Raw genomic sequence first — 16,919 nt, 5'->3', positions numbered from 1 at the left:
AGAATTAAACAAACCTGGATCAGTAAGTTTTTACTCAGACTGGCAGATTTATTTTTGTGTGCAAATGTTATTTGAACTCAAATTATTAAACAGACAAACCATCTGTTAATTTACTCCGTGGGGTGTCCTCACTGGAAAAACTCAACTTATTTAATATTTCCCCCATCACAAATAATGTATTTAATGTCAAAACAAAGTAAATTTGAACTTGCATGCCTTCACTTTACTATTAGTACATACATTCACTTTTTGTGAACACAGCCGAATCAGGGGGAAACAAATGGGGAAACAGCATGGCTTATCATTTCAGGTAAAGAGATTATTGTTTAAGGTTTTAAATATGTTTTTTTTTTTTTTTTTTACAAAAATGCATTGATTTGCTTCAGGAGGCCTTAATTAACCCCCCGTATCCGAGTGGAGCACTTTGTTATTATGGATGGATGCATTTCATGCACCATGCACCGTATAAATTTTACAATACAAATTGTTTTCATGCTGATAGAACAAAGCACCACATAATGGAGTACACAGAGCAGAATCAAAAATGTTAACTAATGGGCGGACAATTTCACTATATCTAACTATTGAGGGGGGTGAGTCTCCCGTTATGTCAATGGTTATTGCCCTGAGATGGAAAGAGTGGGGATTTTTTTATTTATCCCAGTGACTTGAATATATTGAATCACCTTCAGGTTTGTTTTAAACTGATTCAGTGACTGTTTTTGTAGATATGTCAGTTGGCGACCAGTGAGAGTGTTGCGTGTGTTAACCAAAAATGTATCACAAACATCAAGTGTTTGATCACATGAGCTCATTCCGCTCTAGTGTTGTTGATATATTGTTATGTTTAATGTGTTCCCTTAAAAGAATCGTTCATAAGATTCATTCAAGAACAAAATATCACATAGCATATGGAATGGATCATAAAAAATTCAAACAAATAATAATAAAAAATAACTCTCAAAACAATTTATTTATTAAATGACAATGAAATTTGACTGTAATTTTTTATTTTGTTTTATGTTGCATTGTTTTCGTTTAAATGTATATTACTGCTTTTTCTCAGCAGTGACATTTGAAAGCCTCTTGCACTTTGACAACCGACAAGCTGCACCCAGGTCATGTGATGTTTACTTACACCACCATCTCTGGAAAAGAATGAAATACAACATGATCAAACACAAAACCTCACATTGCATGAGCTTTTATTATTTTTATAGGTTATGTTACAACCTATGTTCATCAACATTTATTTGACTGTCATTATCGGACATGTTTTTTATAAAGTTAGTTTTACCGCTGCAGCATCCCCACTGGCCGGTTGCTGACTTGCAGCAGAACTGCTCAGTTGGGCAGTAGACATTTCCATCACAATGAACCTGCTCAGTCTGGCTCTCCCAATTGAGAGCCTGGTCAAAGGACACAGACTGCAAAAAAAAAAAAAAATTATTATTAATTAAATAATAATAATAATATATAGTTATTTCATTGCAGGGATTACATTAGTAAACACGTAACCAGAAGTTCACCTAATTAGAAAATAACCATTAAAATTTTTACAGTGCAAATAAATATGTTTATATAATATAATATAATATAATGTAACTTTTTATTGAGAATGTGCTACAGAATGTGTTTTGAACCCTCACAATCTCTTCAACTGCTTCAAAAATCACATGCCTTTTTATTGTATACTTTTCATTATTTCATTACCGGGGGAAGTAGTGGCCTAGTGGTTAGAGGTTTTGATTCCTAACCCTAAAGTTGTGGCTTTGAGTCTTTGACCGGCAATACCACTTCTGAGGTGCCCTTGAGTAAGGCACCGGAACCCCACCTGCTGTGTATTCACTGCTCTGTGTTCACTGCTGTGTGTGTGTGTGTGTGTGTGTGTGTGCGCATTTTGGATGGGTTATATGCAGGGCACGAATTCTGAATATGGGTCACAATACTTGGCTGTATGCCACTTCACTTCACTTCATTATTTGCAGTTTGAAAATATTTAACTATATTCCTACTGCCGGAAATGGTGATTAAAAGTCGCATGACTGTCATGCATATACTTCATTGTGACGCAGTGGTTTTATGTGTCACCCTTATTTACCTCACCTGATCTGGATCATAAACTCATGAGATGAGAGCTCCATAAACTGCACTGAATGTGTCAGATAAGATAGATATACAAAATGTGCAAAGCAATAGGTCCCCAGGACCAGGATTGAAAATGACTGTTTTCACGATAAGTCGCTTAGGTTGCATTACTAGTTGCATATTTTGAATTACTGGTTGCATTACTTTGCCGTCACATGCAGTACACAGTGCTGACTCACCTGAGGTTTCTGGATAGCTTTGGTGGCAGGCTTGGGAGAAGATGGCAGTCTCAACCACCCCCTTAAACAATGGGTCGATGTCGAATCGCAGTGATAACCATGACGACAGCAATGAATTCCGTCTCTACAGCACTGGCCCTGAAAGAGCGGGAAGAATGAGCAAAGGTTAAACTTGAAACCTAACTTAATAGAGTGTAATAAAACAGTTACAGATTTTTACTGTGACTCACTGACCATTGAGAATGGGCAGCAGTACCACACGCCATAAGGACTCAGACAGCACGTTGTTCCATCAGGACATATAGTAGAAGAATCACAGTGAATCACAGAAACAGATTCTGCTGGCTCTGAGAGAGCCATCATCGGCTCATCTGCAGCTACAAGAGCTGCCATGAGTAACATCAACACTGGAACCATCTGAAAACATGAAATTAAAAACAATATATTACTATTATTATATTATATATTAAATATTATTTTGAGAATAAGAACATTTACCTTGCTGGCTGGGACTATATCTTCTCTGTGTGGATTGGTTTGCTGCTGGCTGTCCTGTCCTGTGATGTTCTTACTGTACCTCTTATATTTATACACATGGCTCCACCTACTGTAAAAACAGGAAGTCTTTATGAGTTTGTGAACATGTACAGAAGTCTTTGCATGATCATGATGTAATAGGATATGAAAGAACACAAATGATAGTAATGCAGAACTTTATAGAGGTAGTGAGAAGATCACTTCCTTACACCCAAGACCTATATTTAAAATGTATTTGTTATGAGTAATTTAATGAATTAATCAGTTACAAAATATATTACTCTAATTAAATAACTGTTTGATACATTTAAAAAATGTACTTTATTACTGCGTTTATTCCAGAATTTTCCTGTCATTACTCGAAATGCATTATTTGGTTAGTACTTTGCATTAATTAACACTGGAGAGGGATACTTTTAAACAGTCTCCTGTATTATTGAGAACATGCTACGGAATGTGCTTATAACTTAAAAAACATGTTTTTCTTAAACAATGATTTAAGAAAAACATGTTTTTTAAGTTCCAAGCTCATTCCGTTGCATCAAAACTCATATAAATTTTTATTTGCAGCTTGAAAATATTCACCTGTTTAATTACTGTTGGAAAATGTGTTTAAGACTGTTTGCACGTACAGTACAGGTATGTAGGTATGTATAAGTATGTAGGTCATTGTAGCATGATAGTTGTATTACTGGTTACATATTTTGCAATAAGCTGTCGTCAAATAGTATTTGATACTGTGATAAGTATGTTTGCAAGATAAGATTCCTGTTCTGATCAAAATGTCCTAGCAAGTAAAGTTTGATCAAAACTTTATTTTGTATTTATGCTAAAGGAGACGAGAAGATTGCATTAAAATGATTTCCAAATTCAACTTTCCCAGCTCCGACACATCATTTGCAAACCGGATATTTTTTAACTGAGATTCCCGTTAACTGATTATGTAACCTTTAGAACATAAACATATATTTCTAAACCACACCAACTGCCTACACTTTCACTTCACTTTTTAAATGTAGATTGTGGTTTTGTTTGTTGTATTTAATCTTTTACTTCTATATGGACATATGATTGTGGCATATTAAACCTTTTGTTTCCATGGTTATTGCGCTGAAGTTGTCAGTCTGTCACGCAACCTCATGTTCAGGGCCTGCAGAGTATAACTCATTTAGTATCAAGTGCAAACTTTATTTCAGATTTTTTTCCTACATTTAATCCAAAGAGGACGAAATCAGAGCTTGAATGAAGTCTCAATCATAGTTATCCCCACTGCACACAGCAAACAGGTTGACTTCAACTTTCATGATTATTTGGTCCTGTAAAGGACTATAATTTATCCCCACATAATATTAAGTTATCTTATAGCCAAGATAATTTTCACTGAAGTCTGTGACACATTTTTATTATGTGGAATGGAAGGCAGACTGTGTAATTGGTCAAGAAGTTTAGGGTCAGTAAGATTTTTTTTTTTTTTTTTTTTTTTTTTTTTTTTAAATGATAATGAAGTATCTTTTACATACCAATGCTGCATTTATTTTAGCATACAGTAAAAACAGTAGTATTATTATCATTTAAATTTGCTATTTTAATATATTTAAAATGCATGTCTTCAGAAGTCATTATAATATATGCTGATTTTCTGATATCAATGTTGAAAACAGTTATGCTGCTTAGTATTATTGTAGAAACTGTGATTGATATATATATATATATATATATATATATATATATATATTTTTTTTTTTTTTTTTTTAAAGCATACATTTTTGTAACATTATACATGTCTTCTCTGTCCCTTTATATCAGTTTAAAAGACTTGCTAAAGTATGTCTTTTTCCTTCTTTCTTCTTTCTTTCTTTCTTTCTTTCTCCTTTTTATGTTTGGGAATGAAATATAAACTTTTAGCAGTTTTTTTCTTTTTCTTCTTCTTTTTTTAAGGATCTGGTTTGTGAAACCACATTATCTTTCTGACTCCATCCATTAAATAAACTGCTCAGTTCAACATTTATACTTTTTCATTTGTATTTTTTATATACAAGTTCCCATGATCATGCAAAATGTAAAACTTCCTCTCAGAATGTACAAGATTTCAACACTGACCCCAGCCGCCTGCCAGAACACTTGGGCTTGTGGGATTTGCTGTAATTAGCACCAGATGGTTCCCAAATGACTTAGCTGCTCTGTTTGTTAGGTTTGTGTGCTATTTTGACTCTCGCATACTTATTATATATTTGTATTATAATTTATATTAAAACATTTTTAAATAGAAGTTATTCCTGTGATGGCAAAGCTGAATTTTTAGCAGTCATTATTCCAGTCTTCAATATCATGATCCTTCAGAAATCACACTAAGATGATGATTTGGTGCTACAGTAACATTTATTATTAAACCTGATTATAACAGTGTTTTTCAACATTGACAATGATAAGTAATGTTTCCTGAGCAGCAATTTTGCATATTATAATTAAATTCCAAGCTGTGAAAATTATCTATCTATATGTAATAGATAGTATTATACATAATACTATTATGACATAAGTAATGTTTTCTGTATAAAAAAAAGTATTTAGTTACCCTTTGAAGTTCACTACAGGTGGTATCTAAATACTTTTTTTCATTTTTAATACAATAGTATGTTAAAAGCCAATTTTAGTTCATATTTACGGTGTCCCAAAATAGCACATTTGAGTAAACTTGGGTGTTCTTAAGATTATCTGAAGAAGTAGCCTACTAAAGAATATTTTTTAGCATATTAAGTACAAAATTAGTATGTGAAAATAAAAGTACATTATGGAATTACACTTTTATTTTAGCCTGGGACGGAGATGTGTATCTCAGAGATAAAGTTTAAAAATGTGTAAAAGTTTTTTTAATGCAAAATCTGTGGCGTGTTACAGAAATCAAGGTTAACTTCTGGTCACATATAGCCTGAACTCTTGGTTGATTAACCTCAAACTTTCTTACTCAGTGCCTGGGAGTAAGTTCAATCAACCTAGAGTATGATCACGGTGAACACAAGACACAAGCACTCCACACTTCTTTTCCTTGTTCTTTTGTTTATTTCTTAGTGCATATCATCACCTAACTGGTTGTGCAATGATATTTAATCAGCTTTTATTACTAAACAGTCTGTGCTTGTTTGACACTATGGCTCTATAAGTTTTCGTTGTTGTTGTTGTTGTTTAGCCAGTTTGCTTGCACTTGAGATGTATTTCAACAATAAAAATACATATGTGATACATTATATAGAAAACATCCATGACAGAAAACGTTTTATTGCAGATCCACGATGTGTGATGTAAAAATACAATAGATAAATCACAGTAAAATTTAGAATGTTTTTTTTTTTTTTATAATAGTACTTTAAAGAATTTAAGAAATATATTAAGAGGTATGTCCAGAGCATAATTTGTAACGGCTACTTACATATCCTGAAAGTTATCTCTGTTTGAGGAAATGAAAGTTTAAGTTATCTGTTAACTTATCTGTAAACTGAAGTATGTCACAAAACCTGCTGTCTGGTATACCTGTTTTTCTTAACTCATGATGGTGGGCGGCTTTATTACTGACGTTCATCACCACTGTAACTTTCCTGCTCTGGAACAGGGAAACGTGATTTTTGTTCTGAGGGGGTTATCTGATCTATTTAAAAAATGAGACAAACTACAAAATACAAGACAAAATTAAATATTGTGTTAATAAAATAAAATGATTAACTCCATAAGTATTTGAACAGTAAAGACAAAATGGCTTTCCCCGCTGTGGAGTCAAGACAATTGCAAATAAGATTAAAAGATGAATATGCAACAAAACTACAGAATTTCACATTTTATTATAAGATCTATCGACACATGTTTTACCAAATAAAAAGGACAGCACTTTTAGAGTTCATCCAACTATTTGATGTGAGCATAAGTATTGGAACAGTTGATTTAAGGCAGATGTGAAAGATTAAAAACTAATATTTAGTTACAGATCCCTTGCATGCAATCAGAGTAGTGATGCTTTAAAATGCTTTTCCAGCCTTTAATGCAGTCAATTCTAACGGTTGCTTGTTTTGGGGAGTTTCTGTCTTTAGTCTTCTCTTCAGCTGGTGAAATTAATGTTCAGTCTGATTTAAATCTGGAGATTGATTTGGGCAATCTAAGACTTTACATTTCTTTGCCCTGATAACGTCCTTGACTGAACTGGCAGGGAGTGTTGGGTCATTGTGCTGATCCAATATGAAGTGCTTTCTAATGAGTTTGGTGGCATTTTCTTGAATATTGGTAGCCAAGGTCATTTTGTACCCTTCCAAATTCATTCTGCTACTGCCATCATACATTAAGTCATCATAAAATGAAGAAGTCCTGTTCTAGAGACAGCCATGCATGCCCATGCTGTGACACCAACTCCACCAAGCTTTACAGATGAGGTTATATATGTTTAAGGTCATTTGCAGTTCCCTTTTTTCTCCACACTTTTGCTTTCCAATCACTTGGATAAAAGTTCATCATAGTCTCAACAGTCCATTAACTCAGTTCCAAAACTCTATACTGGCTCACATTTGTGAAGAATCTATTTTTGGTGCTGATCAGAAGTTTGCGTCTTACTGTGTAGCTTCTGTAATTCTGTGACAAATTCTCCTGTGGACTGTAGATTGACAGAGCATCACCCCAGCTTTCTGGAGGTTGTTGGTGATTTTACAGACATGTATTTTAGGGTTCATTTTCACAGCTTTTATGATTAGTCTGTCATCAACTACTGTTGTTTTTCTCAGCCGATCAGGTCATTGTTGGCTGCTAATGTCTCCGCTAGTTTCCAAACTCTTGATTTCTCCATGCCCTTTGTTTTTCCTATAATTCTAATTGACTTCCTCTTTTCTTTTAGCATCCAAATTGCTTGCTTTTCTTTAAGGGGCGACTTCCTCCTCTTCGTCCTGTCTTGTGTGTGTCAAAATTGAATGCAAGACTTAAAATGCAGAAGCAATGGACACATAAGACACATTCCCTGCTTTTAATATCTGAAGAATTAATGCAACAGGACACAGCTGAACACTTAGAAAGACCTGTGAGCCAACTGTTGCAATACATATGCACACATATAGGGAGATGAAACTAAAAGTGCTGATCTTCTTAGCTGGTAAAACATATTTGTGTTGAATCACTCAATAATAAAATGTGACATTCTGTAGTGTTGTCTCATATTCGTCTTTTAATCATATTTACAGATTTCTTGACTCCACAGCAAACAGAACCATTTTGTCTTTACTGTTCCAATACTTATGGAGGGCACTGCATATATATTTAAATGCAGAGATAGTACTGTATGTTAAAAGCCAATTTTAGTTACTATTCATGGTGTCCCAAAAATAGCACATCTGAGTACATTTAGGTGTTCTTAAGATTATCTGAAGAAGTACTAAAGAATAATTTTTTTGTGTATTAAGAACAAAAAAAAAAAAAAAATGTTTGAAAATAAAGCAATTTAAGTACTTTATGGAAGTGCACTTTTTTCAGCCTGGGATGGAGATGTGTTGCTGACATTTATACACCGGCTGATTAAAAAAAGGGTCTCTAATTAAGGTTTATTAGAATTGCAAATAAAAATAGTTAGCAAATAACATTATGCTTACAGCTAATGTTCAGTCTTTTCATGAGGGTACTGATTTGTTTTTTTATTTTTTTTACTGACACTAAGTTTACTACAGAAGTCCTAAGAGGCCACACTTCATTATTATTTTCTTGTGAACTCAATTCAAAGACTGAGGCCTGTTGCACCAAGACAGAATCAGTGGTTACACCATTAAGCCTGAGTTTCGTTTATTCAAAATCTGTGGCGTGTTACAGAAATCAAGGTTAACTTCTGGTCACATATAGCCTGAACTCTTGGTTGATTAACCTCAAACTTTCTTACTCAGTGCCTGGGAGTAAGTTCAATCAACCTAGAGTATGATCACGGTGAACACAAGACACAAGCACTCCACACTTCTTTTCCTTGTTCTTTTGTTTATATCTTAGTGCATATCATCACCTAACTGGTTGTGCAATAAGATTTAATCAGCTTTTATTACTAAACAGTCTGTGCTTGTTTGACACTATGGCTCTATAAGTTTTCGTTGTTGTTGTTGTTGTTTAGCCATTTTGCTTGCACTTGAGATGTATTTCAACAATAAAAATACATACGTGATACATTATATAGAAAACATCCATGACAGAAAACGTTTTATTGCAGATCCACGATGTGTGATGTAAAAATACAATAGATAAATCACAGTAAAATTAAGATTTTTAAGAATTTAAGATAAATATAATGTATTAAGTGGTATGTCGAGAGCATAATTTGGTACGGCTACTTACATATCCTGAAAGTTATCTCTGTTTGCGGAACTGAAAGTTTAAGTTATCTGTTAACTTATCTGTAAACTGAAGTATGTCACAAAACCTGCTGTCTGGTATACCTGTTTTTCTTAACTCATGATGGTGGGCGGCTTTATTACTAGCATTCATCATCACTGTAACTTTGGTACATGTTTAATCTGCTCTGGAACAGGGAAACATGATTTAGTTCCATAATTACAGTCTGCACTTTTTTTGTTCTTTAACTCAAAAGACTGGAAGTGAAATGTGACCCATGGGTGGGGCACATTGTCACATCTGACAATATCTGGTCTAATTAAAAAATGAGAAAAAAACAAAAAGAGAATACAAGACAAAATGAAATTTTTCTAAATAGCCTAATATAGTTTTGCAGTTTGACACCGAACACACTGCAGCCAGGGCCCCGTGTTTCTGCATGTCTTGTAAATGCTTTTCAATTCATGATATCTTTTACAACATCTTTTAGAGAGTGAGAGTAGCAGAGTTATGTCCCATGCAGAGGCTGTAACAGTTTTGAAAACAAAAAATCAAATCAGCAATGCTGATCTTTTTCAGAGAGAAGGTGTGGTTCCCTAAATATTGGATTGGTTAATATTTTTTTTAATGATTTAGTCAAGAAAATGACTTTTTGTTACGTCGAGATCACAAGACGATTACACAGAGATCATAAGAAACAAAATTTTTATTATGTGCAAATCAGAAGAAAATTGGCATGATCACAAGAAAACAACTTGTGTGAAGATCAGGAGAAAGAAACTCACATGGTCTCTTAGGGCATGTTAAGTCTTATGTTCTCTCAGGCCTTTAGATAAACTCGACTAAATCAAAAGCAGAAGTGCCTTCTCTAATATTCTGTTATGTCAATGGACACTGAATAGCACTTACAGTAGATTGGAAGATTCTGAGCTAGAAAATTTTTTATTTTGTCTATAAAACACACTCTCAACCACCCAAAAGTTTGGAACCCATTTTACATTAGGATAAAGAAATCTTGTGATATCTTCTATACAATGTTGGTTTTAATCCAGAATAAGTTTATATATAGTATAAAAAGTAGCTATACATATGCAGAACTTGGACACAAACTCCATAAACTCCAGCCTAGTGAAGTTCACAATGTTCTAAGCTGCTCAAAATATTAATGAATTTTTAACAAATGATTTACAATAGAATATTTCTGAAATGCTGTACATGAAATGTCAGTTTATACAAGAAAATACGAGACCGAATAAGTCTGTGGATCAACTCTGATAACTCTTGTAATTTTGTAAATATTGCCAGTTAATTGAGATATTAATTTTCTATGTGACAAAGCCGATCAAAATGAGGCCATTAAACAAGAAGAAAATAATAATCAAGAATAGCAAAATTTAGTGCACATTATGTTGAATGGATGATGTTAAGTGGTGTTTTTGAAAGTACACCACACTATACAAAAAACTGGTGCAACTAAATGAACACATTTTGTCACAACATAGGTTTATCATTTTCAAGGTTCTAATCTATTCCTGTTTGATACAATCTTTTTTAAACAGCAGAGAAAAAAAGTAATGTAACACAGAAACAAATGAGATAGATTGACTTCACTTTCACTTTTAGGCTGTATGTGGACCAGTGCAAGCTCTTTATGGACCCTCTTTTGGTTAATAATTGTCTTGTATTAGTGTGCTTGCACTACTTGACTTTATTCGTCCTAATTGATTTCTATCTTTATTCATGTAACCATACAGTCACTGAGGTTTACCAGCTATATTTATTTGCCTGGTTAAACACTTCCTCTTTGCCTAACCTAATTTATGTGGATCAACTTACTATGTTGTGTATTATTTTAACTTCCATATTGATTAAATGGATTTATTAAATTTTGAATAAAAACAAAACAAAACATGGATTTATTGCATTTGGGGGAAAAATAAATAAATCAAATTGTACAATAGTGGTTTTCATTTTGCCACTTTCTTGGTAAAGAAAACACAGTTTTTACTCAGATTAATCAAAATAGATTCATAGTGTTTCGGAACTTGGACTTAACACCAATAAAAATAAATAAACATGTTCTTTTGTGAACGTACTACAGCAGTGTTGTTTTGCACATATTCCCTGGCAGTACCCATGTTATTCTTCAGTATTATTTAAGTATTATTAATTAATGCAATACAGTATGTAGCATACACTGTAGAAAATAATTTCATTTTTTTTCATACCATTTCTTTGTTTTCGTGTTTTGTTTGTGAAATGTACAAGCTGAATTTACTGAGTGAAACTTTTATCAGATTGTGTGTACACCAGTCAACCTCAAGATGGTGCCACTGAATCACTGTGCATGTCAACTGAGTACAACCGGACGTTCATCTCCTGTACAGTAACAAAGGCTCCAATGCTGAGAGAAGTGAGTGTTTGTATCTATATGAGTATGTGTACAGATCACTTTTTTATGCAGTGGTTTGCACTCTTTGACACTTGCTTGGATGGCTTGAGGGGTTGAGCATAGGTGCTCTGTGCTGACACTGTGCAGGATGGAAAGACACGGCCTGAGCCAAGACAGGGCTGGAGGGAGGCCACGGTCACACTGCAGAGCCAGTGTCCCGGTCTGAGCCCACCTCAGTGAAGACGAGGTACTGCTAATATTATTTTCTGACAAGAAAGAGACTGTGTGAAAGACATGAAGCTAGCATATGTAGTGTAGATTGGCTGCCAGAGACAATAGGCAAATATACAGTTAAGTGGTCATTATATAAAGACACTGGACCACAGAATGTAGCCAATGACCAACCAGAATAAAGTATTCAAGATAGCCACTAAGACATGCATGACATATCAGTATTATATATATATATACCTATATTATATACACTATTGTTCAAAATCTTGGGCTCTGTAAGATAAATTTTTTAAGGAAATTAATACTTTTATTCAACAGAAATGTATTATGATAAAAAATTTTTACAAAAGGTTTCAGTTTTAAATAAATGCTGTTCTATTCATCAAAGAATCTTAAAAAAAAAATTAAAATGGTTTACTATCAAATGAACGTAACCTTTGAGAGCATAAAATACTTATTCAAAAAAACAACAACTTAATAATAATTAATTCCTGAAGGTAGAATTTATTTATTTTATTTTAGGATTGGTTGGTTGGTTATATATTGGTTAGTATTGAATATTAAATCATGCATGCTCATTTGCCTTGTTTTTAAATGTAGATTACTTTTTGCCATCTAACACATATTTAAAGTTGTTTTATAAAAACAATAATATAACAACACTGGAACATAAAAGCATTCATAATTGTCATTTTTTTGTTTAAAAAAATGGTCAAATTGTCAAAATTTTGATTCATACATCATTTGAAACTGAATAAATAAGCTTACCATTGATTTATGGTTTGTGAGGATATGAACATTTTTGGCAGAGATACAACCATTAGAATCTTGGAAAGATTGTAAATCTGGAATCTGAGGAATGCAAAAAAAAAAAAAATCATACTGAGAAAATTGCTTTTAAAGCTGTCCAAATGAAGTTCTTAGCTATGCATATTACTAATAAAAAATAAGTTCTGATATATTTATCGTAGGAGATTAACAAAATATCTTCATGGAACATGATCTTTACTTAATATCTCAATTATTATTATTTGTTTTTATTTCTTTGTGCATAAAAGAGAAATCAATCATTTTGACCCATACAATTTATTTTTTGGCTATTGCCACAAATATACCTGTGCTACTTATGGCAGGTTTTGTGGTCCAGGGTCACACATAATCTCTGGGATATACTTTCCATTATAATATTGTGATGCCTAAATTAACTTAAAACAGTCTAAATGTTTGATTTGAGTTTTTTTTGTGTTTTATTTTAAATTTATTTAGACTAAATAGTGTAGGTTTCATTAGCTATGATGTCAAAATAATGATCAGCTTATCAGTATCTGCTAGAGTTTAATATCACTGCTTCCCAGGAGTTGTATTTGTGTGTTAAGCTTTCGTTTAAAAAGAAAGTGTCTTGAGCCCATAAATTACTCTCCAAACTACTTTTTGCATGCAAACTTCCTTCAATGTCTGTTACTTACTACAAAGCGCACACAAAGATAACACAGGTCAGTTTTGCAGGTGAGGTGTTGCACGCCACTGCCCTACTCTAGCAATAAGACCCTGTTCTTCCAAAAGAAACACACTGAAGTCCTCCCCTGTCAGACGCCCTCCACTCTGAGGCCAAAAGCTCCAGCTGCAGACTCTCAGCACTAACTCACACTAGGAGCCAACATCAAGACTTGAGCCCCTACAGTGCCTCACACTTGCGGCTAGGAAAAGGCTCTGCTTCTCTTGATTATCATGCATCCAGCCGATCTGGTTGGCACTTTCAGTGGTCAGTTACCCTCCCCACAACAGCAGGATTTTATCCCACAACATGTGAGACCCTGACATAATCATTCGGCACGTCTCCTACTGACATTATTGCATATGCGGCCCCGCAACAATGCACTCTAAATGCTGAGGTTCGAGCCATACAGATGTCATACTCTGCTCTAGTTTTCCTCCCACGTTTCTTTGGTAATGCTGTGTTGACTGAAGGTCTGTGGCGTAAGAATGCATGAATGTACTTAGTCATGCCTGAAGCTGCGCATTTTACATTTTCATACTGTAACTCTGTTCTTGAACCCAATCGATAACTAAAATCGAACACTTCTCTGTCCTCCATCCTCCAGTTGTTGGCGTTGTTGAATGCTTCACTTAAATGATGTGCTTATATCACGTTAGAGTTTCTGCTGGCAGTGCAAATGCAACCCTTGGGGAAAATGTAGTTCTTGGGACAGCACCACCTTAGTGACTAGTTCCTATTATGACCCCAGTATGAAATCCCCTATAATTAAGGTAAATATGAAGCGTTAAATTATTTTAAGATATTTAAATTACATCACTATTGGATTAATTATTTTTAAGTGACTTACTGTTGGATTATTTTCCAGTGCATTATGGGATTGCATTATCTGCTAAGGATAACTTTTCTATCAGCCATTGTTGATGGAGTCTATGATGCCTTTAAAGTTGAAGTTTATCTGGTTTTCACTTTAATATAAAAATAGGTATATACATTACAATATATTTCTTAACATTAGTTAAGAATCTTTAAATAAATCTTTGTTAACGTTAATTGATGAAAATACAGTCAATTATCTTTTGTTCATGTTAGTTTACAGTGCATTAACTAATGTTAACAAACACAAATTGGGATTTTTATAATGCATTGTTCATTATTAGTTCATGTTAACTAACTTATGTTAACAAATGAATCTTATTGTCAAGTGTTACAAGAAAATATATAACAAACATGATTAATGTAACAATTTTAAAGAACAAAGGATGCTTTCTTATAGCTTTTGAAGCAAGGACACCACCATCTTGCAATACCACAGCATGTGACATCAAGGGGTTAGTATTCTCCATGGGCCAGTGAAGTAATATAAGCATTTCTTTACTTTTTTAACACATACTTGTTTTGAAATGGAGGAAGATGAACTTGAAAAGACTGTTGAGCCCATAATAAGTGCAACTGTTTATGCATTTGAGTAGATACAGTGAGCAGTATCACCATTACAGGTGGAAGAAGTCATGAACCTGGTAATTTAGTGTGCATTTGCTCAAGTAGATGTGGAAGACCCCTCAATTTGGTATTCGAGTATTGTCCATGCTGTTGCTTTTTGTGTGCATGTGCACAGAAACAATCTTTCACAGTGAATGAGTACCGCGTTAAAATCTCTTTTGTGCTGTCTTGCACTTAAAATACTTAAATGTTTAAACTGACAAGAGTTAAAACAGTGAGAATTATAAACTTATTTTATAATGTACAGGTTAGACATGACGTCAACACATTTGTGTGTTCAAAACGAAAAAATAAATAAATAAATAAAAAATAGCTTGTACTACTTCACTGGCCACATGCTGTGCTGCAAAATGGTGGCACCCTTGCTCCAAAATCTATAACAAAATGTCATTTTCCTTTAAAATGGTTAAATTAATCTTATTTGTTAAATGTTATAATTAAATTGGAAATCAGTTTACTGAATAGTGTAAAACTCACTGACTGCTTCACTTCCACTTAAAATGTCACCTAATGAGGAAACATACAGGAATAATGCTGGGACAAAGTTTGTGCAATTGCTTTTTCTGGTTAAAATGAATATCCAATAGCTTTCAGAGAGTAAAGAGAAGACTAAGTACAATAGGAAAGTGAATACAAGAAACCCTGATGCTCAGTATATCATCTGTAGTAACAGAAGTCAAGACTTTTAATTACAAGAGCCAATCATATTTTGAATAAAGCTTGTTTTTTTTATTTTTTATTTCTCCTTACAAACTTCCTATATAGCTGCTTGGAGGTGTTACCATATGTCCACAGAGTGAACTGACTTGCATCAAAGTGACTTTGTTTATATTTTGTTTTAGACAATTTTAGACAGTGCCACATTTTAAAAGCGTTTCAGACTGACTTCATTTATAAATACAGCTGAAAAACAACATATACAGTAAGAGAGAGGAAGGGAAACTACAGTCTCTAGACTGAAATCCATTGGGCAATGAGCTTCATATCACTAACACACACACACACAAACACACACTATCTATCTATCTATCTATCTATCTATCTATCTATCTATCTATCTATCTATCTATCTATCTATCTATCTATCTATCTATCTATCTATCTATCTATCTATCTATCTATCTATCTATCTATCTATCTATCTATCGGTAGCTTGGCCCCGCCTCCTGCCATCCCATCTAGGGACTCTATTTTATTTAAATGCATACTATGGGAGTAGTATATTATACACAGTATAGATTAATTACTCAAGTATGAATGTGTGTGCACAAGTGATTTATTTTCCTTGCATCAAGCACATTTCCTTCATTCTCTGAGTACTTGGCCTCAGCCTGCCCGCCCTGATGACTTGTTGCACAGCTCTGCCTGAAAATGTCTTCACATTCTTTACTTGCTAACGGCTCAGACAGTCAGAACAGTAGTGTCTATGTGTATGAGAGTGAGAGAGATTGCGACGTCTGCACTTCTGCCTCGCCTCTTTAACGCATTCCACTTTTCACTCAGCTATCTCGCCCACACACTCGGCATGTGACTGCCAGTGACAGGAAATCAAGGATGTCAAATCCTGCGCTCTGCTATGCAGCACAGCGCTCTTTCCAAGAAGGCCTTCTCAAAAGCCTGCTGAGCATTACCATGTTGTCTGACCCCGAATTTTTGCCTTTATATTTTCTAGAATTCCTGGATAAAAGTCAGAATAAATGCAGGACTAATTTCCTTGCTTTCAGTTATTGCACCGATCCCTAACTTGCATATCTTTGTAACCTTAAAGAGCCTTAATCATGTTTTTTTTTTACAGTTCCCTAAAGTATTTAGCGCTGACATATGTGGGCAGTAAGTATGTAGAGCTGAGCTTTTTGGAGAGTTTTAAAGTGCCACATTATGACCTCAAATGATGTCATTGTTGTTTGGTCTGCTCTGCTTTCCCTTCAGGGACACAGAGAGAGGAGAAACCTAGAAGATTGGTCAGCTTGACAGCGTGAAGATTGCTTGGCTTTCCTCGTCATGCATTCGATTCCAAATCCCTTTTTGCTTCAGCTAGATCACATAGATTATAGATTTTAGAAAATAACATTTAGAAAATGTATATTGAGCCGAC

The 16,919-nt window shown here is 34.1% G+C and overlaps 1 protein-coding gene across 1 annotated transcript; it reads right to left on the bottom strand.

Annotated features, from left to right (window-relative positions):
• Positions 1 to 988: 988 nt before the first annotated feature.
• On the bottom strand, positions 989 to 2,960 carry LOC113119378 (granulins-like). Its single transcript, XM_026288810.1, has 5 exons — positions 2,826 to 2,960; positions 2,562 to 2,744; positions 2,328 to 2,465; positions 1,298 to 1,427; positions 989 to 1,148 (listed from the first exon to the last, which is right to left on the bottom strand). The coding sequence occupies exons 2-5, from the start codon at positions 2,742 to 2,744 to the stop codon at positions 1,135 to 1,137; spliced, it is 465 nt and encodes a 154-aa protein (XP_026144595.1). The 5' UTR covers positions 2,826 to 2,960; the 3' UTR covers positions 989 to 1,134.
• Positions 2,961 to 16,919: the final 13,959 nt, after the last annotated feature.

The sequence above is a fragment of the Carassius auratus genome, chromosome 19 (assembly GCF_003368295.1).
Source record: "Carassius auratus strain Wakin chromosome 19, ASM336829v1, whole genome shotgun sequence".
NCBI classification, from domain to species: domain Eukaryota; kingdom Metazoa; phylum Chordata; class Actinopteri; order Cypriniformes; family Cyprinidae; genus Carassius; species Carassius auratus.
The sequence above is the reverse complement of the archived record's forward strand: the minus strand, read 5'-3'. Positions and strand labels throughout refer to the sequence as shown.